The sequence below is a fragment of the Nycticebus coucang genome, chromosome 7 (assembly GCF_027406575.1).
Source record: "Nycticebus coucang isolate mNycCou1 chromosome 7, mNycCou1.pri, whole genome shotgun sequence".
NCBI classification, from domain to species: Eukaryota; Metazoa; Chordata; class Mammalia; order Primates; family Lorisidae; genus Nycticebus; species Nycticebus coucang.
Genome location: NC_069786.1, coordinates 55,728,956 through 55,750,706, shown reverse-complemented (window position 1 = coordinate 55,750,706; position 21,751 = coordinate 55,728,956). Strand labels below are relative to the sequence as shown.

At 42.1% G+C, this 21,751-nt stretch overlaps 1 protein-coding gene across 6 annotated transcripts in view; it reads left to right on the top strand.

Moving 5' to 3' along the window:
- ITGB6 (integrin subunit beta 6) overlaps positions 1–21,751 on the top strand; it is a 160,452-nt gene that overhangs the window by 99,797 nt on the left and 38,904 nt on the right. For all 6 annotated transcript variants that reach the window (XR_008381307.1, XM_053598067.1, XM_053598066.1 and 3 more), the window contains 3 exons: positions 13,173–13,262; positions 17,789–17,923; positions 18,140–18,554. Coding sequence is in view for 5 of the 6 variants with exons in the window: in XM_053598067.1 (XP_053454042.1) it covers positions 13,173–13,262; positions 17,789–17,923; positions 18,140–18,554 (640 nt within the window). In the remaining variant the exon portion in view is untranslated. The remainder of the gene's footprint in view (positions 1–13,172; positions 13,263–17,788; positions 17,924–18,139; positions 18,555–21,751) is intronic.

Genomic DNA, 21,751 nt, shown 5'->3' with positions numbered 1-21,751 from the left:
ACAAAAATCGGAGCCTATAGTTGCCATACTTTTAGCATATTTGCTTCAAAATAAAAGTGAACTTGCTTCCTCCCTTTAGCACTCCCAAAACCTGCACAAATACTACATTTTTATAGTATATACTACATCTCCTGGGTTACATTTTTATGTATTCATATAATACTTTGTTAATATTTGTCACATTTGTGTTTAAAAAATTATGTCTAGTATCCATTTTCGAACCCCTAAACGTGCCCCATTGTTGAGGACTCTCACATGTATGAACAGGACTCCTCTGTGAGCCACAAGTGCTCAAAGCTGTGTAGTTACCCTTCTCTATAATTTCTCTGGGCCCCACAGGACAAGGGGACTCCTGTTTAATTCAGTTACCCATCTATCCTCTGCAGCCTTTCCCCTGAAGTCACAGTGGGTCACCCTGTGCAATGTCTGCAAGGCTGGCCCAAATAACAGCTGTGCTGAAAGGGAGCTCACCCCAGCCTGGATCACCATGCAGGGGTCTAACTGCAATCAAGCATTTTCCACATAGCACTGTTTTTTAAACAATCACATATGGCATCAAGGCGCAAAAAGACAGGTTAAACTGAGAGTCCCCTGGACATAAGCAGAATTTGGGACTATTATATGTTTTCTGCCTAATTATCTGAAAAGCCTAAAATATACTACAAAGGTTCTAGTGTTAATTATAATATAGTTTAACATTTTGTTGCCCCAGTAGTACTGATCTTCAAAAAGAAAATAGAAAATTTGGGCAGAGCCTGTAGCTCCGTGGGTAGAGCGTCAGTCACATACACCGAGGCTGGTGGGTTCAAACCCGGCCCGGACCAGCTAAAGCAACAACAACAACTGCAACAAAAAAATAGCCGGGCATTGTGGCGGGTGCCTGTAGTCCCAGCTACTTGGGGGGCTGAGGCAAAAGAATCGCTTGAGCCCGAGAGTTTGAGGTTGCTGTGAGCTATGCCACCACAGCGCTCTACCCAGGGCAACAGCTTGAGATTCTGTCTCAAAAAAAGAAAACAGAAAATTCAGAAGTCATCTGTTAAGCTTGAACAGTCACACTTTCTTCATTAATTCAAAGGTTGGCCCACTTTTTCTGTAAAGTTGCCAGATTTGGCACATAAAAGTGCAGGATGTCTAGTTAAATTTGATTTTAAGTAAACAATACAATTTTTTTTTTTTAGTATAAGTATGTTCCTCCAAGATTGGGACAAACTTATACTAAACACTTTTCATTGTTTCTCTGAATTTCAAGTTTAACTGGGCTTCCTATATGTTATCTGGCAGCCTATCTGCAAAAGGTCAGATAGAAACTTGAATTTCGTGGGCCATACAATGTCTGTCCTGATTGCTCAACTTTACCATGGTAGCATGAAAGCAGCCACAGACAGTAGATATATAAATGGCATAGCTATTATTTACAAAAAGCGGCGACAGGCCAAATGTAACCCAGAGGCCATTCGCTGATCCTTGACTTAGTTCATTCCTTCTATGAATATTTATGTGCTTGCTGTGTGCCAAGCACTGAAATAGGCTATGGGAGTATCAAAGACAATAAAAAGACCCTGTTTTTGTCCCCATAGGCTCACAATCTAGTGAGGGCAAACAAGAAATAATGAAAAGCTCAATAGAGTTAGTAAACAAATTGAGAAAAATAGTATGCAGCAATGGAGCATAATTAAGGGGGAGGGAGTTAGACCCTCAGTGGACAGGATCTTCAGAGGAGACTCAACCAGGGATAATGAGGGGACAGCCTGAGGCTGAAGAGTTTTCAAGAGGAGAAGGCAGTGCAAAGGCCCTGAGGCAGCAAAGACTCCATTCTCAGTGTGTTTGAGGAACTGAAAAAGGCTAGTTGGCCTGGAGTGAGCTGAGGCAGAGGAGATGGTGTGGGAGAAGGCTGAAACCAGAACTTTCAATCCTGAAGGCCATGGGAAGTAGGCATGGTGTTAGTCTGTGGACAACAGACATTCAAAAATACTACTTTCGTTGCTGGGTGTAGATGTGACAGGTATATGATAGGCTGAAAACCCTGTGTGAATTATGGGTAAATAGGTTTAAAAACATAATGCTTTTATTTTCCAAATCACTACAATCCTTCCTGGTCAGGTCACTCTATACCAACAGTTCTCAAACTTTGGTGCTCATTAAACTCGCCTTAGGGAGCTTTAAAAAAAAAAAAACCATGGCTGAGGCTACACCAATTAAAATCAGTATCTCCAGGGCTGAAATCCAGGCACCAGTGGTGTTTTGTTTTGTTTTGTTTTGTTTTGTTTTTAGCAGTTCCTCTGATGTAGCCCATCACCACAGGAGCTTGTTAAAATGCAGACTCTCATTAGGCAGGTCTGGGCTGGAGCCTGAGACTCTGCATTCCTACCAGCTCCAAGATAAAGCTGATACAGCCAGCCCACCCACCACACTGTGAGTGTTAAGGACTAATACCGCTTCTGCAGTCTTTGCACACACACCGGCTGCTATTTTCTCATACAGCTCATCGCCTTTCTACCAGTCATTCTTCAAAGTTTTATTACCTGCCCTTTGGTCTGCAAAGCACAGAGGCTGCAACTGAACCCCACATGGCTTCCCATTTTAAAAGAGCTTTCTAAAGCTTTGGGGCCTGAATTCATCAGCAAAGATCTGCACTCCTTCTCCAAAGACAGGGTAATCTTATTAAGAGACGATCTGAAGTATCATCAGGAACAGAAATACTTGCAGCCTCTTTGCTCCCCAGGTCTCCATTCTCCAGTGCCTCTCTGTGCATTTGTTTGTCTCAGAACAGACATGCCCTGCGGGTCCATTTGTCTTCCCTTATCACTCTGTTACTGCTGCCAAGCACTCGCTCAGCTGTGCGCTACAGCTTCTTGGCTGACAAGATAATTACATTCCGGGCAGACTGGGAGAAAGACAGGTAATGCTCAAAGTTCCACAGTCGACTACCTAGTCATTGCTGGTGCAGACTTCAAGATCAAGCACTTGATCTAATTAGCACACTCCCACCGCTACCTGCCTGGCTGTGGAATGCTGACAATTGAAAGCCCGAAGGCAAAGCAGATATCATGCAACCCGGAGACAGACATTCGTGCTACCCTTGTGCCAGAAACAATTACATGTTCATTTTGGAATCTTGGGTGTCCTAGTAACACAATCGAGCCTGGGGGTAGACTTTTGCATAATACTGGGAGTCCAGCATTTATCGATAATGAACTTGAGAACCAGTGGAATATAACCCCACAAGAATGAAAAGACCTCATGGGAAGAAAGCCTTCTGACTGCCTTCAGAAGAAGGCCTTATTCAGCAAACCCAGCCCGCCCCTCGCTCTGAAAGAAGTATATTGCTCCTAAAAGTGAGGCTTTGCCAGCAAAGAGCTGTTTTCCTTCAATCAGATAAATAACACAATACAGTTCCCCAGGAATTTTTTTTTTTTTGGCTTCTATGCTTTTGCTACTTTCTATACTTCTTTCAAGATGTAGTCGTTGAGTTTGAAAGTCATTATAGCCATAACCCTTTTCTTCCTTTCTTTTTGCTCTAAGTCCTTATAATCAGTGTTCTATAATCTCCAAATCCATATTTATATTCATATACACATATCTGTATATGCCATATAGTGTCCATGTGTGTCTGTATATGTGCACGTGCATGCCCTACATACCATACGCCTGTGTGTGTACAGATAGGCGTGTGCACACACACACACGTGTATATATGGTATTATTATCTTATCTTTTGAATGAGACTCCCATTCCTACTTGCTGTTGGCAGTCACACTTGCTCCTTCTGCAGGGGCCTCATAGAAACAGGTGAACACTGGCTTTAAAGACCTATTTCAACCACTTATTACATCTGTGACAGGACAAAGCATTCACCTGTCTAATTAAAACTAAGGGTTTAAGGTTAAAAAAATAAAAAGAACCCTAGCTCAGTGTTATGGGTTAAACTGCAACCTTCAAAAATATTATTGTTAGAGACTCAGTGCCCAGGACCACAGACTGTGACCTTATTTGGAAATAGAGTCTTTGTAGATATAATTAGTTAACTTACTCCGAGGTCATACCGGAGCAGGGCAGACCCTTAATCTAATACTACTGGTTCCTTGTATGAAGAAAAGAGACACACAGACGCCAACATGTGGGGGGAGAGCACCACTTGACAATGGAGGTGGACTGGGTGATGCATCTGTAAGCCAAGGGACACCGGGAACTCCTGACATCACCAGAAGCCAGCAAGAGGCAGGGACAGGTCCTCCCCTGCAGGTTTCAGAGGAAGCGTGGACTTCTAGCCACTAGAACCGTGAGCAAATAAATTTAAGTTGTGAGTCACCCAGTGTGTGGTACCTTGGAAAATCAACATACCCATCTCAGGTTTACTCATTAACCTTTCAGGGGCTCAGCAGTGACATCAGAAGACCAGGGTAGCGACAGCCAGCCACCTGACAGAAGTGGTCTGGTTAAGAGATCTGGCTCAAGGGCAGAGGATATGGGTGGATAGGTCCAACTCTACTACTTCCTGGCTGAATGACCTTGGATAATTTAACCAAATATTTTGGACCTTAGGATCTTGGTAGTAAAACAAGAATAATAACATACCTGAATAATAGAGCTCCTGTGAGCAATGAAAGAACTGACCTTCCAGGTATGAATGTTAGCTCTAGTTATTCTTTCCCCGGTGGTGGTAGGAGGCGGGTTCCAGGTACCCTCAGTCCTGTGCGCTCCCTGAGCCAGTTGGCCCCAGGGAGATGAAGAACAGCTGTTCCCCTCCCCAAGCACTCCTGCTGCTCCAAGGCTGTCCCAAAGTTCTCACAGCAGATGCTCCAGAAGCCTGGGGTGTCTGAGGATCAGGAGATACTTGGGGAGGTCAAGGGGCTTGTGAAGGCCTCTCAATCCTGTTGCAAGGCCCCCTGAACTGTTCACTGCAGCACATGATGGCTAACTCTTGGGACACACTCTTGAGGGAAGGGGAGAGATAACGGTACAGGAGATAGGTGAGATTCTTGTGAGAGCCAAGGGGTCTGTCTGACCCCACCCTTGGCTCCATCCTCAGGTGGAAGGAATCCAGGCAGGAGCTGAGGACTCCTTGTGGCCAAAATACTCAACAGATCTGAGCGAGCCCTTTTCAGAGTTAACCTGCACTTTCTGTAGTGTAAGTGGCATCATGACTACCCAGAAGCATCCCCTTAACAACAGCAGTGAATGCTTCCCCCTGCATTTGTTAGTCTCAGAATAGCCAAACCTTCTGCAAGAAACAGCCATTTCTGATGGGTGGGTAGACCGAGGAATGGAACTGCCAGGTCCTAGGGTGTGTGTCTGTTCTGCCCTAGCAGATTTTGTCAACTCATTTTCCAAAATAGTTGCACCAATTTACACTCCTACTGCAGGTGTCTGAGAGCCTTGTCAGTTTTAGTCACTCCCGTGAGTGCACACGGGCATCTCATTGCTGTTGCCATGGACATTTCTCTGATGATTAATGATTTTGAATATGCTTCACATACTTATTTGCCACTTGCATATCCATTTTTATCAAAACATCTTTTTCTTGGTGACATGCGGGCGTCATTTAGCTCTTCTGGCGCTAGTGTTTGCTCAGATGCATGTACTGCAGATACTTTCACCCCACTCAGGGGCTCCTCTCACTCTGTTAGAAGCAACTTTTGAGAAAGAAATTCTTAATTTTTAAAATTAGAGTCTATCTTTTAGAGCAGTTTTAGGTTCACAGCAAGACTGAATTGAAGGCACAGAGATTTCCCCTCCACCCTCGTCCCCACACATGCACACCCTCTGCCTTACTGACCTCTCCTACCAGAATGTTACATTCTTCATAGTTGATGAACCTACAACGATCCATCATCATCAAAGTCCCTATTCACACTACAACTTGGTGCTGTATATTTCACGAGTTTTGACCAATGTACGATGACATGTATCCACCATTGCAGTGGCATGCAGAGTGACTTCCCTGCCCTAAAGCTCCTGTGAGCTCTGTCTACTTGTCCCTCACTCCCTCCCCACTCAATCTCTGGCAACCACTGATCTTTTTATTGACTCTATATTTTTGCCCTTTTCAAAGTGCCACACAGTTATATAGAATAATACCATATGTGTTATTGTATTATTTTCAGATGAGCTTCTTTCACTTAGTTATATGCACTTAAAGGTTCCTCTGCAGCTTTTCGTGCCTTGGTAACTCATTTCTTTTTAGCCATGAATAATATGCCATTGCCCAACTGCACCATAGGTTTTTTGTTTACCCATTCACCTGCTAAAGGACATCTCAGTTGCTTCCAGGTTTTGGAAATTAGGAATAAAGCTGGTATAAACATCCATCTGCAGATTTTTGTGTAGACAGTTTTCAACTCTTTCGGGTAAATTCCTAAGAATGTGATTGCTAAAACATATGGTCAGTGCATATTTAGTTTTGTAAGAAACTGCCCAACTTGTCTCCCACAGTGGCTGTACCGTTTTGCATTCTCACCAGCAATGAATGAGAATTCCTGTGGCTCGGCATCCGTGCCAGCGTTTGGTGGTGTCAGTGTGCTAGATTTTGGCCATTCTAACTAGTGTGTGTTGGTATCTCATTGTCGTTTGATTTGCATTTCCCTGATGACACGTAATGTGGAGCATTTTTTCATGTGCTTATTTGTCATCTGTATTGTCTTCTTTGGTAACATGTCTGTGAAGGTCTTGGGCTTATTTTTAAATCAGGCGGTTTGTTTGCTTGTTCTCAAGTTTTAAGAGTTCTTTGTGTGTTTTGTATAACAGTCCTTCAGTAGATTTGTCTTTTACAAATATTTTCTACCAGTTTGTGGCTTGTTTTCTTAGTCTCTTGACACTGTCTTTTACATTTTAGTCCAGCTGATCCATCTTTTTCCTTTATGGATGATGTTTTTGGTGCTGTATCTAAAATGCCATCTCCAAATCAAGGTCATCTAGATTTTCTTCCATGTTATCGTCTAGGACTTGTGTGATTTTGCGTTTTACATTTAGGTCTGTGATCCATTTTGAGCTAATTGTTGTGTGTGTCTAGACCCATTTTCTGGCAAGTGGATGTCCAGTTCCGGCAGCGTTTGTTGAAAAGACTATCCTTGCTCCACTGCTGCCTTTGCTTCTTCATCAGGGACAGTTCCTACGTTTACGCGGGTCTACTTCTTGGCCCTTTATTCTGCTCCATTTGTCTATTTGTCCATTCTTTTGTCAATAACACACTCTAATTCAGATTACTGTAGCTTTATAGTAGGCCTTGAAGGAATCCAGGCAGAAGCTGAGGACTCCTTGATATTTTTCCTTCGACATTGGTTTTTACCTCTCCATATCAACTTTAGAATCAGCTTTTAGAACTTGCTGGCATTTTCACTGGTATTGCATTTAATCTATACATGAAATTTTAATTATAAGTCCTACTTATCAATGTTTTCCTTTATGAGAAGTGCTTTTTGTGTCCTACTTAAGACATTGTTTTTAACCCTAAAGCCATGAAGATACCTTCCTCGACTTCTACAGAGCTAAAAGTTGAAATAGTGGCTGGGCGCAGTGGCTCATGCCTGTAATCCTACCACTGGGAGGACAAGAGGGAAGAGTTGCTTGAGCTCAAGAGTTCAAGATCAACCTGAGCAAAAGTGAAACCCTGTCTCCACTAAAAATAGAGAAATAGATGGTGTTGTGACAAGCATCTATAGTCCCAGCTACTCAGGAGACTGAGGCAGAAGGATTGCTTGAGCCCAGGATCTTGAGGTTGAGCTAGACTGATACTACCACAGTCTACCCAGTGCAACAGAGTGAGACCCTGTCTGGAAAAAAAAAAAAAAAAGGTCAAAATCACTGTTATGTCTCAGAAGGAAGGAGGAATGACTGGAAGACAGTGCAAGGAGGATTCCAGAGGGCTGGTTATGTTCTAGTTCCTGATCTTCACAGTGGTTGCACCTGCTTGTTTACTTTTTAAATATTCCTTGAACGATATACTTAACTACTTGTCACTGTGCATGTGTGTTATGCTGCTGTTAAAGTTCCTGAGAGTGAAAGAAACAGGTGAGAGAGAGAGCATAAAAAGAAGGCACTGATTGATCCCATTGCAGCCTGGGCAAGGGACTTGAAGAGAAACTTCTCTGAAGAAGACAGGTGCGCGGCCTACAGACATATGAAAAAATGCTCGTCATCTTTAATCATCAGATAAATGCAAATCAAAACTACTTTGAGATACCATCTAACTCCAGTAACATTAGCCCATATCACAAAATCCCAAGACCAGGGATGTTGGCGTAGATGTGGAGAAACAGGAACACTTCTACACAGCTGTTGGGAATGCAAATTAATACATTCCTTTTGGAAAGATATATGGAGAACACTTAGAGATCTAAAAATAGATCTGCCATTCAATCCTATAATTCCTCTACTAGGTATATACCCAGAAGACAAAAATCACATCATAACAAAGATATTTGTACCAGAATGTTTATTGCAGCCCTATTCATAATTGCTAAATCATGGAAAAAGCCCAAGTGCCCATCGATCCACGAATGGATTAATAAATTGTGGTATATGTACACCATGGAATATTATGCAGCGTTAAAGAAAAATTGAGACTTCACCTCTTTCATGTTTACATGGATGGAGCTGGAACATATTCTTCTAAGTAAAGTATCTCAAGAATGGAAGAAAAAGTATCCAATGTACTCAGCCCTACTATGAATATAATTTATGGCTTTCACATGAAAGCTATAACCCAGTTACAACCTAAGAATAGGGGAAAGGGGGAAAGGGAGGGGAGGGAGGGGGGCAGAGGGAGGGGGATTGGTGTGATTACACCTGCGGTGCATCTTACAAGAGTATATGTGAAACTTAGTAAATGTGGAATGCAAATGTCTTAGCACAATAACTAAGAAAATGCCAGGAAGGCTATGTTAACCAATGTGATGAAAATGTGTCAAACGGTCTATGAAACTAGTGTATGGTGCCCCATGATCACATTAATGTACACAGCTATGATTTAATAAAAAAAAAAAGAAAGCACTGATTGAAGAGGTACAAGATAATGACACAAAAATACTTTGAAAGATTAGAGGAAAGATTTGTGATCACAATATGTAACATCATAAGTTCTCTGTCTACACTACCTACAAGCCAACATTTTAGTAAATATATTTTAATAAACTGCGTTTTAGTTAAGTATATTTTAAGACCAGAAACACTGATGTTAGTTAATAATATAATATTGAAAATAAACAATGCTGAGCATAAAATAAAGTGATATTAGTGACACAGAGCCTAAAGAGAAGCAGTTGGTTTCTCTAAATATTTAATTTTACAAATTCTTTATTAAATTGAGAAAGATATTCTAATTACCATAATTTGATCATTACACTTACATACACGTATTAAAATAGTACACTGTGCCCCATAAATACGTATAATTATTATGCATCAATTAAAAATAACTGAAGAAAAAAACCCAAAATGTTGCTAGCTGATACGTGGCAAGTTGACTTCTGACTCCCACCCTCTAATGAGGGGCATAAGTGGTGTGGTCACTATAAAATGATGGCTAATGAGCTCTGAGGTAATGAGAAGTCTTTGTTTGAGACTATAGCAGAATGGCACCAAAATAAGACATAAGGGTCCAGCAGAGTCATTATCCAAGGCAGAAATCAAATCTAGATACCTAGCAAGAGCACAGTTAATACTAAACACTGACCAGGACACAGCCAGGTTCTGAGGGGTTAACCACACAGGAGGTGCAGTCAAAGCAGGAATGAAGGTCATGTCAGGAGTTGCCCCTTCTATGGGTACGAATGCCAAGACATGGCCACTGCAAACAAGGGTCTGCCAAGGTCCTCAGCGAGTATCTTTGAGGAGAAAGCCAACAACAGCCTGTCCACGGGTAACAAGTGTGCAACTGCGTGTTCCTCTGCCCTTAGCCAAGCAAGAGTGCACACCTGACAGCTGGTTCTGGCAATGAGGCACTTTGGGGCACCGGACTTGGAGATACTCACTGAGAGGCGCTCAGAGCGTGCAGGTGTGAACTCAGGTGCTTTCCCCTGTATCCCTTGATGCCTGCCCGCTAAATGACCCCCTGTCCCTTTCTTATCCTCCATCCCTGACGAGATGATTTCCAGAGAGCAAATGCCAGCAGTTGGATAAATAAGTAATCTTTTTTAGAGCTAGAGGCAGAGTGAACAACTAAATCAGGCCTGAAGAAGGAAGTTAAGAAAACTAAGGTAATCAAAAAAAAGGAGTAAAAAGCAACCTCAGGTCTTCCTGGGTGGCATAGCAGGGAGGATGGGAGAAAGTCCACAATCAGGACAATCTGCAGATGGATAACAGAGAATTCAAGGCCAAGCACAGGAGTTTGCGTTTCTCATTAGCTTGTGCACCATCATGTTTACAGTGCTCACCATGTCTAATATCCAAACCTCAGCTTTTAGAGTCACAAATGCTGTAACTCATCACATCCAGTGATGCAAAATCATCTTTCCTGACATTAAACGTGTTTAAGCACAACAATTTATAATAGCACTTTAAGACTTTAATGAAACGCAAGCATTTGGTACATGGTATTTATGGTAATCATAACACTACAAGATTTAAAATTTGGTACGTGGTATTTATGATAATCATAACACTACAAGATTTAAAATATAATTTTTTACAGTATTAGAACAGAAAGCCAAATCGTCCATGTTTTTAGTTTAATTATTTGAAATGCTTTTGGGGGGGACTCAGCATCCGGAAATTAATTAATAGTTTTCCTCTGCACAGTTGTCAGTGTTATCACTGGTTACTGCTACTGGCTGCCAACTCCTTTCTACCCATGCTCTGGTGGCAATCAGCAAGGCGATTAATGTGAACCACTTGTCCTAATGGCCAAATGCCAAATGTCATACTACATGCAGGGTCATAATTATGTTTAGGAAGTGGATGAGTTTGGCATTGATAGCTGAGCATTAACTGCAAATTTGGAGGCCACTTGAGCTAGTGCAGAACACCCTTGATGCCTCATCCTGGGGGATCACCAGGGTATTTTTCAAGGATAGCAGTTTCATACAAAGCTAAGAGCCTTGAAATTCTTTCGTTAAAGGATCTAAACCTTTCTTTGTTAAGCTGTAATGGTCTTCTCTTCTGAGATCAGTCAAACTTACACACATGCCAGCTCCACCTCAGTAGAGTTCCTGTTTAGGTATCCCCTGTTAACCACGTCTCATGTTTCACAGCCCTTTGTGACACGTGTTTATTTGAAAAGGTAAGTCCGTGGACTGGTGCCTTCCTCTTATTTTACAAACTCTCCCAGAGTCAGGGAGACATCCGGCGGCCCAACCGGCAGTGATGGGGAACCCGCGGTAAGGTGGCCTGCTGCCCGCGGCTGCTCCCTAGGAAAACGTCGGGGCACCATCTGACGCATTGGAGAGTTCAGATTTCCAGCATCTTTCACTTTCAACACAATCACGATCCCCAAGATAAGTGGAACACTAAAAAAACCACAAATGAAAACTAAAGCCTATTTTTCTAGATAGAATGTCTAGAAAGCGCGGGATCTCACCTCCAGCAAGTAAACAGCACGTTCCTCGTACGGTCCGTGTTTCACTGCCCGGGACGCCCCACACACGTTCCATGTTCCTCTGCCCTGGACATCGGGGGCGCGGTCTGCATTCCAGTGGCCGGGACGCCCCACTCGTCTTCCGTGTTCCAAGGCCCGGGACGTCCTGGGCGCGGTCTGCGTTCCAGTGGCCGGGACGCCCCACTCGTCTTCCGTGTTCCAAGGCCCGGGACGTCCTGGGTGCGGTCTGCGTTCCAGTGGCCGGGACGCCCCACTCGTCTTCCGTGTTCCAAGGCCCGGGACGTCCTGGGTGCGGTCTGCGTTCCAGTGGCCGGGACGCCCCACTCGTCTTCCGTGTTCCACTGGCCGGGACGTCCTGGGTGCGGTCTGCGTTCCAGTGGCCGGGACGCCCCACTCGTCTTCCGTGTTCCAAGGCCCGGGACGTCCTGGGTGCGGTCTGCGTTCCAGTGGCCGGGACGCCCCACTCGTCTTCCGTGTGCCAAGGCCCGGGACGTCCTGGGTGCGGTCTGCGTTCCAGTGGCCGGGACGCCCCACTCGTCTTCCGTGTGCCAAGGCCCGGGACGTCCTGGGTGCGGTCTGCGTTCCAGTGGTCGGGACGCCCCACTCGTCTTCCGTGTGCCAAGGCCCGGGACGTCCTGGGTGCGGTCTGCGTTCCAGTGGCCAGGACGCCCCACTCGTCTTCCGTGTTCCACTGGCCGGGACGTCCTGGGTGCGGTCTGCGTTCCAGTGGCCGGGACGCCCCACTCGTCTTCCGTGTTCCAAGGCCCGGGACGTCCTGGGTGCGGTCTGCGTTCCAGTGGCCGGGACGCCCCACTCGTCTTCCGTGTTCCAATGCCCGGGACGTCTCATGCACGTTCTGGGTTCCAGTGGCCGGGACATCGCGCGCTCATTTCGTGTTCCCACAACTAGCATGTTCTGCGCGTGTTCCCTGTTCCCATGCCCAGAACAACCTGCATGTTCTGTGTTCTAATGCCCTGGATGTCCTGCGCGCATACCCTGTTCCCACGCCCGGGACGTCCTGCCCTGGTTGGGTTCTCCACCGCCCAGGCCATCCCGCGCACCGTCTGCGTCCCAATGGCCGGGATGTCCCACACCCCGTCCGTGTTCCCACGCCCGGGACAACCAGCTCGTTCTGTGTCCTGATGCCACGACGTCCTGCGCGGGCCTGTGTTTCCACACCTTGACGTCCTGTGCACACTCTGTGTTCTAATGGCAACTTGGCTTCGGTTCTTCCTCTCCTTGGTTCCGAGTTGTTCCGAGTTATTTACTCAGTCTCACTATTATAATTAATAATTATTATTCATCAATTTAGTTTTGTTCATCTTCCAAGCTTTAAATCTTCTTTAGAATAAGATCAGATATCAGTATGTTTGAAAGAGGATATGCCCTAAATCCTTCACTCGGAGCTTATTTACTCTTTTCTACATACAATTTTAATAGGCTCAGTCATCTGACGGGGCGACACACAGAAACTCTGGAGACTCACAGCCGGCGGAGCGGTTCTGTCTTCTCGTTATAGCGGAGCACATTAAGCCTGCTTAATAGGTGTTGAACGCAACCGTAAATGAATAGACTGAACCCCACATTGAATGTTTGTCAATTATAGGGGGCAAAGACTGACTGACTCCTTTTCTGTTTACAGAACTATGCAAAACTTATTCCTGGAGCTACAGTAGGGCTGCTTCGGGAGGACTCTGGGAACATTCTCCAGCTCATCACCTCAGCTTATGAAGTAAGATATTTTACAGCCGGCTTCTTCTTTACATTTCTTTGATTTTCAAAAACTAAGGTGTTTTACACAGTTAAAGTCGTTCCCATTTGTTAGTAGAGGGAGTGCTTATCCAAAACAAACAAACAAACCTCTGTGTTAATGTAACCAAAATACACATTTTGTTCGCTTGTTTTATAGAACTTCTTCCTGAAAGGTGGAGCAGAAGGTAGAAAACTCATAAACCCAGTCATAAACTTGAGGTTGTTTTTATAATAATAACTAACAGCAGCATTGTCACCAGCAAAATTTTAATTTGACTGAAAAGTCTCCATGAGTCATATAATTAAGCTCTCCTCTGTCTGAAAAAAAAATTAACTAATTGCCAGTGAATAACAGAATTATGTGGAGAGCTAACTCCACAGGCTTCATGAGACTAGATTATAACTCAAGCAAAAATACCACTCTAGGCTTTGCACCAAAACATTAATAGTACACCCAGAATACTATTTTTTAGATTCTCTACTTTTGGGAACCAGGGAAATTTTGCACTGCTCTTATGAGTTTATATATTTTCCAGACTTGGCGAATTAGCACCTAAGGACAAAATTCCTTCCTTAAGATAAGATACATACCTGGATGGTTGCCATGTTCTCTTTGCCCCAAGTTTGTAACTCAATTAGTCAATGATGTATGGCCAGTTGTCGACTGTTTTTTATTTTGGTTGCTAAGTATCATCCCTCTTTTTTGCCTTTAAAAGAGAAAAAAAGATGCACATGTAAGGATGGAGATGAAGCCCTAAGTCAGGACAAGAGTGAAAAAAGTGCATTTTTATAAAGCTCTAGTATTTGCTCTAACTAGCGGTTACATAATAATGGATGGATACAATTCTCCTAATTTCTGATGTTTTAAAATTGTAGATAAATGATCTATATATAGTATACACCAACATTTAGCATATGCTAAACAGTTCTCTAACTAAATGACATATCGGAATATCAGTGAAGCTTTTTTTTTTTTAGACAGTCTCACGTAGTCTCCCTGGGGTTGAGTGCTGTGGCATCATAACTCACAGTACCTCAAACTCTTGGCTCAGCCTCCCGAGTAGCTGGGACTATAGATACCCTCCACCACACCTGGCTAGTTTTTCTATTTTTAGTAAAGATGGGGTCTGGCTCTTGCTCAGGCTGGTCTTGAACTCCTGAGCTCAAGCAATCCTCTAACCTCAGCCTCCAGAGTGCTAGGATTATAGGCCTGAGCCACCGCGCCCAAGCATCAGTGAAGCTTTTTAAAAATAGTCATACCCATGTTTCTCTCACATACATCTTTGGAGAAATGTAGAAAAAGGAAAGCTACATATTTGGGAGGGAAAAAACTCCCCAATGATTTTAACATCATTCTACCAATTATGAAACTCACCTGAAAGAGGAAAAGTAAACTATTCTTTCCCAAATACTTCATTTCCTCAGAGGATAAAATACAGATGTGTCCATTAAAATTGTAGGATGATTAGATTTCTTTTCACTGACATCCTCAGAAACTTCAATTTTCTTAGCTCACATCAAAAATTAATCACCACATTAGCTCATGCTTGAAATTCTTCAGACAGGAAAACTTGTCAACAAAACACTATAAAAACCTTCTCTCTCTCGTGCAGTAATTAAAGTTTTAATGTGTAGAATCAAATAAAATCACACAGTAATACTTCACTGAATGAGAACAACACTCTTATTTTCTTGAACTCAATACCCTTCATGATGGTGGCTGCTAACATCTTCAAGGAAATTAAACAGATTGTTAAATAGAAAACAGTGAAGTATCAGAAATATTTGCTCCTCCAGTCTGACCAGCCCAATCCATGCCCCTGCTTGCCCTGTCAGAGATGTATCTCCCTTATGGTTCCAAATACCTCACATAACTGACAGGGTTGTTGAAATCAGAGCATTACATTTGTGTGTGTGTGTGTGTGTGTGTGTGTGTGTGTGTGTGTGTGTGTGTGCAGTTTTTGGCCAGGGCTGGGCTTGAACCTGCCACCTCCAGCATATGGGGCGGGCACCCTACTCCTTTGAGCCACAGGCGCCGCCCTATTTACTATTCTTAAATGAAACAATCTTGTGTTGGAGTCATTATTGGAACTTTATAATTCACAAAGTGAAGTATGTGATAAGTGTAGCACTAGTTCAAATTATTTTTCTACTCTGTTATTTTTAAATATATTCTTAAAAGACTTTAAAATATGGGGACTCATAGATGGAGTTTCTTTCCAGTCTATAAAAAGAGAGAGAAGGAAAGAAAATATCCTGAGAGAATACATAAAATGCTCCCGACTGACTTCTAGTAGGGTAGAAACATGATTTGTGTTTATAATTTGTGGCCACAGACTTTAGCGTAGTGTTGTACAGTGCCATATTGATAGTTTTTAAAAAATGAAACAGTGCTGGTATACCCATTTGCTCATAATTCACTAATTTCCTTCCTTCTCTAATTACATAATAAAAGCTAGTGAAATATTAGTGATCCTGAGGGTTAGCTCCTCTGCTGGGATTTAAATTCCAGGAGGAAATTGATTTGTTTTGTTTTGTTTTACCTGTCTCATAAGAGATGCTCAAAAAATAAATCAATGAAATGCTGAAACAGGAAACACACAGATAAAACATTTATGTCCTTTGGGAAATTTACATTAAAATATTCTTGATCAAATTTGCGATGTGATATTCAATTAAATCAATCCTGAGATTTCCTTTATTTAGATCAGGTCATGTCATCACCAATCCTTATCACTGCTATCGCTACAGATCTCCAATTCATAACTCTTGGTTTTCACTTAACTCCCGACTCACTGTGAGCACAAGGGATTCTCTTGCCTCAGCCTCCCAAGTAGCTGGCACTATAGGAGCCTGCCACCAAGCCTGGCTATTTGGCCAGGTCTTTTTAGAGATCCCCCACCACCACACCTATTTTAATTCTTTATGATTTCAGTATGAACAGAATTTGGAGGATGAGGGAGTCATTTGACTGTGTAGTTGGCAAAATTATACGTAAGGAAAATTTGAAGCCAAATGTGCTTTCATTTTATACTATTATCATTATTTTTTTTTTTTTTTTGAGGCAGAGTCTCATTTTGTCGCCCTCAATACAGTGCTGTGGCATCATAGCTCACAGCAACCTCTAACTCCTGGGCTCAAGGGATTCTCTTGCCTCACCCTCCCAAGTAGCTGGCACTACAGGTGCCTGCCACAAGGCCTGGCTAATTTTAGAGGAAGGGTCTTTTTAGAGGTAGGTCTTGGCTCAGGCTGGGCTCGAAACTGTGAGCTCAGGCAATCCACCTGCCTCGACCTCCCAGAGCCAAATATGCTTTTAAAATGTCAATAATGAAACGGGTATATGGACACAGAACCTTTTCAAAATTGAATAACATACAACTTAACTCATAATACTTTAAAATTTATTTTAGTTGATTTTTTTTTTTTTCAATTTTTGGCCAGGGCTGGGCTTGAACCCACCACCTCCAGCATATGAGGCCAGCGCCCTACTCCTTTGAGCCACAGGCGCCTCCCCATTTTAGTTGATTTTTAAAATATTTTTTAATAATTTCATTCCCCCCCAAAATGCAGACTTTTATAAGTGAATAAGGAATATAAAAAATAAGATGATAAGCTCCTCGAGGACAGAAATCAGGTCTTAGGTTATTCCTGCCCTAAATGTACAAAGGTTAATCAATAAATTCCAATATTGATTTTAAGGCACATTTTCCCTCCACATTTTAACATCTCTAATATTGTGATTCACCTTATAATAAATAGTAAATTATAATCACTGTCTTCCGGGTAGCACTCATGAAGTACTTTTCATTGACAATGGTGATTATGGTCACTTCAATTCATTAAATGCCTAGTTGTTGCTATAAATTTAATTGCCATTTTAAAATAACTTCAGAAAGTTTATACTATGATTCAAGATTGAGGTGCAAAGCTATAAGGTATGCAGAAATGTACCAAAACAGAGCAGCAGGGTGTAAATTTGGTATCAGTGAAGCAAATATTCATTTTTGGAGGAATGACTGCAATTCTGAATTCCTTGCAAAGCAACAACCAGCAGGCTTATGGGAACTAAGAAATGATGGTACTTACAAGTAAAGGAAGCTGTTGTTACATTTTGTTACTGAGATATAAGCAAAAGAGTTTCCTTTTATATGCAAACCTATGCAACTCCAGGCAGGAGAACTTGCCAAATCTCTCAGAATGAATAAAATAATATTTGAAGCAACGATAAATGGATAGGACTGATGCATACATTGTGCAGAGCCATGTTAAGGTATTTTGTCATCGTTTTATTATTAGAAGATAATGGTATATCTTAAAAATGTTGATGCCTTATATGTGATAAAATATAAAACGTATATATTGCTTGCTTGATCCATTGATATGGTGAGCTGCTTTTATAACCGATTTGATTTTATTCATTTGTAGTTTAATGAACATGATTCACAGTTTCTTCTTCTGGCTGTTATTTTTTTGGTTGTGACTTCCTTTAATTTGCTATATGTTAAGGAACTGCGCTCTGAAGTGGAATTAGAAGTCTTAGGAGACACAGAAGGACTCAACCTGTCATTCACAGCCATCTGTGCCAATGGTGTCCTCTTCCCACACCAAAAGAAATGCTCTCACATGAAGGTGGGAGACACAGTAAGTAGATGGCCAATGGACTGCCTGAAAAGAAACTCAGAGGGGTCAGGAGTCACTTTAGCCCACTGAAGGTGGATTTCTTTCAGGAATTTCAAAAGTGATTTTCAAAGATTTCCTAGTAAATGCCTTTGGCAAAGCTGATTTCTGTGCAGCCTTGTTTCACTTCGTGCATTTTGGTGGATGGAGGGAGCAGATAATTAGTATTTTCTTTTCCAGGCTTCATTCAACGTGACTGTGAATATCCCAAAGTGTGACAGAAGCAGGCAGATTATCATAAAGCCTGTGGGGCTGGGGGACGCCCTGGAAATACTTATCAGTCCAGAATGTAACTGCAACTGTCAGAAAGAAGTAGAGGTGAACAGCTCGAAATGCCACAACGGGAACGGCTCCTTCCAATGCGGGGTGTGTGCCTGCAACCCTGGCCACATGGGACCTCGCTGCGAGTGTGGCGAGGACACGCTGAGCACAGATTCCTGCAAGGAGACCCCAAACCTGCCCTCCTGCAGTGGAAGGGGTGACTGCTACTGTGGGCAGTGCATCTGCCACTTGTCTCCCTATGGAAACGTTTATGGGCCTCACTGTCAGTGTGACAACTTCTCCTGCGTGAGACACAAAGGGCTGCTCTGTGGAGGTAGGCTGTGTTCACATCCATCTTCCACTGCAGAAGTTCAAGAATCAACAAGGGGCTTTGTGTCCTTTGCACCTTCCACAGTTTCCCAGACATAATAGCTGTTGGATAAATATTTGCAGATCAACTTTCGAGTTAGGGTAACTGAATCTCCTCTTGTAAGATTTCTGACTCTAACATTAGCTTGGGGTAAGATCTCTGCCGACTGAACTTACACTTCTATTATTATTTCACGAAGTGGCTAAAAGATGGACAAGCCTTCAGATTCCACAAAACGGCTTGTAACCTGAACTCAATTATCTTCCAGACTTCTCTGGATTAAACCGCTGGACCTGATCAAACTCTTAAATACTTGTTAGTTTGAAAAAACAAAAATCTAGACTCCCGTAACCATATGGTGCCAAGGACAAGGAACACAAAAATATTAAATGGATTTTCATGGCCTTCACTCAATCCACAAATATTTATTAAACACTCATTGTGTGAAAGATAATGTTTAGGCACTGGGTAGAACAAAAATGAATAAGTAGGCCAGGCATAGTGGCTCGCACGGGTAATCCCCTAGCACTTTGGGAGCCACGGCAGGAGAACTGTTTGTGCCCAGAAGTTCAAGACCAGTCTGGGCAACAATATTGAGATCCCTGTCTCTAAAAAATAGTAAAGCTAAATTAGCTGGATGTGGAAGTGCATGCCTATAGTCCTTGCTACTCAGAAGGGTGGGGCAGGAGGATTGCTTGAGCCCAGGAGTTCAAAGTTACAATGAGTATGAATAGATCACTGCATTCCAGTCCGGGTGACAGAGCTAGACCCAGTCTCTAGAACAGACTCTGAGTCTCTCTGTTCAACAAAAGAAAGGGAGAAAAAAAGAAAGAAAAGGAAGGAAGGAAGGAAGGGAGGAAGGGAGGGAGGGAGGAAGAGAAGAAGGAAGGAGGGAAGGAGGGAGGAAGGAAGGAGGGAGGGAGGAAGAGAAGAAGGGAGAGAGAAAGAGAGAAAGAAAGAAAAAGAAAAGAAAAGACAAATAGAAGCTTATAGAAAAGATAAAGATGGGAAATGGCTTGGAATATCTTTAAAAGTTTAAGAAAAGTTTAAAATAAAAATAAAGTAGAACCTCCATAGTTGACCAATTCCCTACCATTCTCTTGACCACCTCCTTAAGTTGATCTAATTTTCATAAACTGGACACACACCACCTGTACTCAATGGATGTTCCTTATGTTGACCACCTCCGTATGTTGATCCGTTTGTTACAGTCCCTAGGGTGTTCGACTTACAGAGGTCCTATTGTATTCATGTTTTAATATCCTTTGTAGACACAAAAATCACTAGAGTTTAAGAATATATTTATTACTGCTATAAAATATTTCTGATATATATATAATTAGAATCTATTCAGATAAGAATTATAAATGTTAATATATACTTTAAATGATATAAATTTGTATTGCAATTGAAATGTTAACTGCTGCTCTAATATCTTGGTTTTTCACACTATGTAAGCAGCAGCTCTTTAAAACAGAAAGTCATTATTTTTATACAAAACTAAGCAATTTATGTTTTCAAACCGCAGTGTTAGAAACATAAAAAAGGATTAATTTTCAGGAAAAAAAAGACCAGAAAGAAGCCTCAAAGAACTTCAAGTTTTTTGAAAACCATCTGATACTCTTAGAAGTATACCAACCTTTCATTTCTTTGTTGCTGGTATTGCTATTAATAGGTTCTTTTGAGAAAATGTGCCTTTGTCCTCCTAGTGAGGAATTTAGAGTCCGTGCCCATTGAGACACATTCCTCTCCTCCTTCATTCAGAGGTTTATTCATTCATTTAATGAGTGTGTTTCCAAACCCACATAAGTCTTCATGACACTGACAGGACATATCTGAAGGTGACAGGAAGCCAGCCAGAGGCCGTCACCATATTACAGGAAGAAGATACTTGGCAGAATCCCTTGTTGCAATTCTTTCTTTTTTTATTTCAGGTTAGTGTGAGGGTACAAACAACCAGGGCACAATATCTTAGTGTTAGGTAGAATCCCTCTTGTAGTTGTGTCCCATGCCCGCCCCCGACCTTGTGCCCATTAAGTAGGAGCACTCAAACCCCCCTCCTCCTCTGTACCCTCTCCTTTGTTCGTCCTCCCCCCCAACTTGGATTGAAATAAGTTTTTCTCCTCTGTGGGCATAAATTAGATTGTCTACTGGCTTCATAGCAGTAATGAGTACATTAGATATTTGCTTTTCCATTCTAGTGATACTTTACTGAGAAGAATGTGTTTCAACTCCATCCGGGTTAATACGAAAGATGGACAGTCTCCATCTTTTAATGGCTGAATAGTCTTCCATGGTATACATATACCACAGCTTGTTAATCCGTTCCTGAGTTGATGGGCATTTAGTTTGTTCCACATATTGGCAATTATAAACTGAACTGTAATAAACATTCTAGTGCCAATGTCTTTATGATAAAGGGATTTTTTTTTTTTTGTCAAAGATTTGAGTTCTTTGAGGGTTCACCATACTTCTTTCCAAAGAGGCTATATTAGTTTGTGGTCCCACCTGTTAACAGTGTAAAAGTGTTCCCTGTCTCCACATCCATGCCAGCATCTGCAACTTTGGGACTTTGCAATGTGGGCTAATCTTAGTGGGGTTAGGTGATATTGCAAGGTTGTTTTGATTTGCATTTCTCTGATGATTAAGGATGATGAGGATTTTTTCATGCTTATTAGCCATTTGTCTGTCTTCCTCAGAGAAGGTTCTATTCGTGTCTCTTATCCAGTGATAGATGTGATTGTTTGCTCTTTTTTTGTTGTTAATTTGAGTTCTCTGTAGATATTATCAACTCTTTGTCAGATCCATAACATGCAAACATCTTTTCCAATTCTGAAGGTTGTCTATTTTCTTTAATTTTTGTGTCCTTATCTGTGCAGAAGCTTTTCGGTTTAATTAAGTCCCATTTGCTTATTTTTGTTGTTGTTGCGATTGCCACTGAAGTCTTCTTCATAAAATCTTTCCCCAGGCCGAAATCCTCAAGAGTTTTTCCCATACTTTCTTCTAGGATTTCTATCATTTCATGCCTTTGATTTACATCTGTTATACATCTTGAATCAATTTTTGTAAGTGGTGAAAGGTGCAGGTCCAGTTTCAGTTTTATACATATGGTTATCCAGTTCTCCCAGCACCATTTGTTTGGGGATTCTTTTCCCCACTGT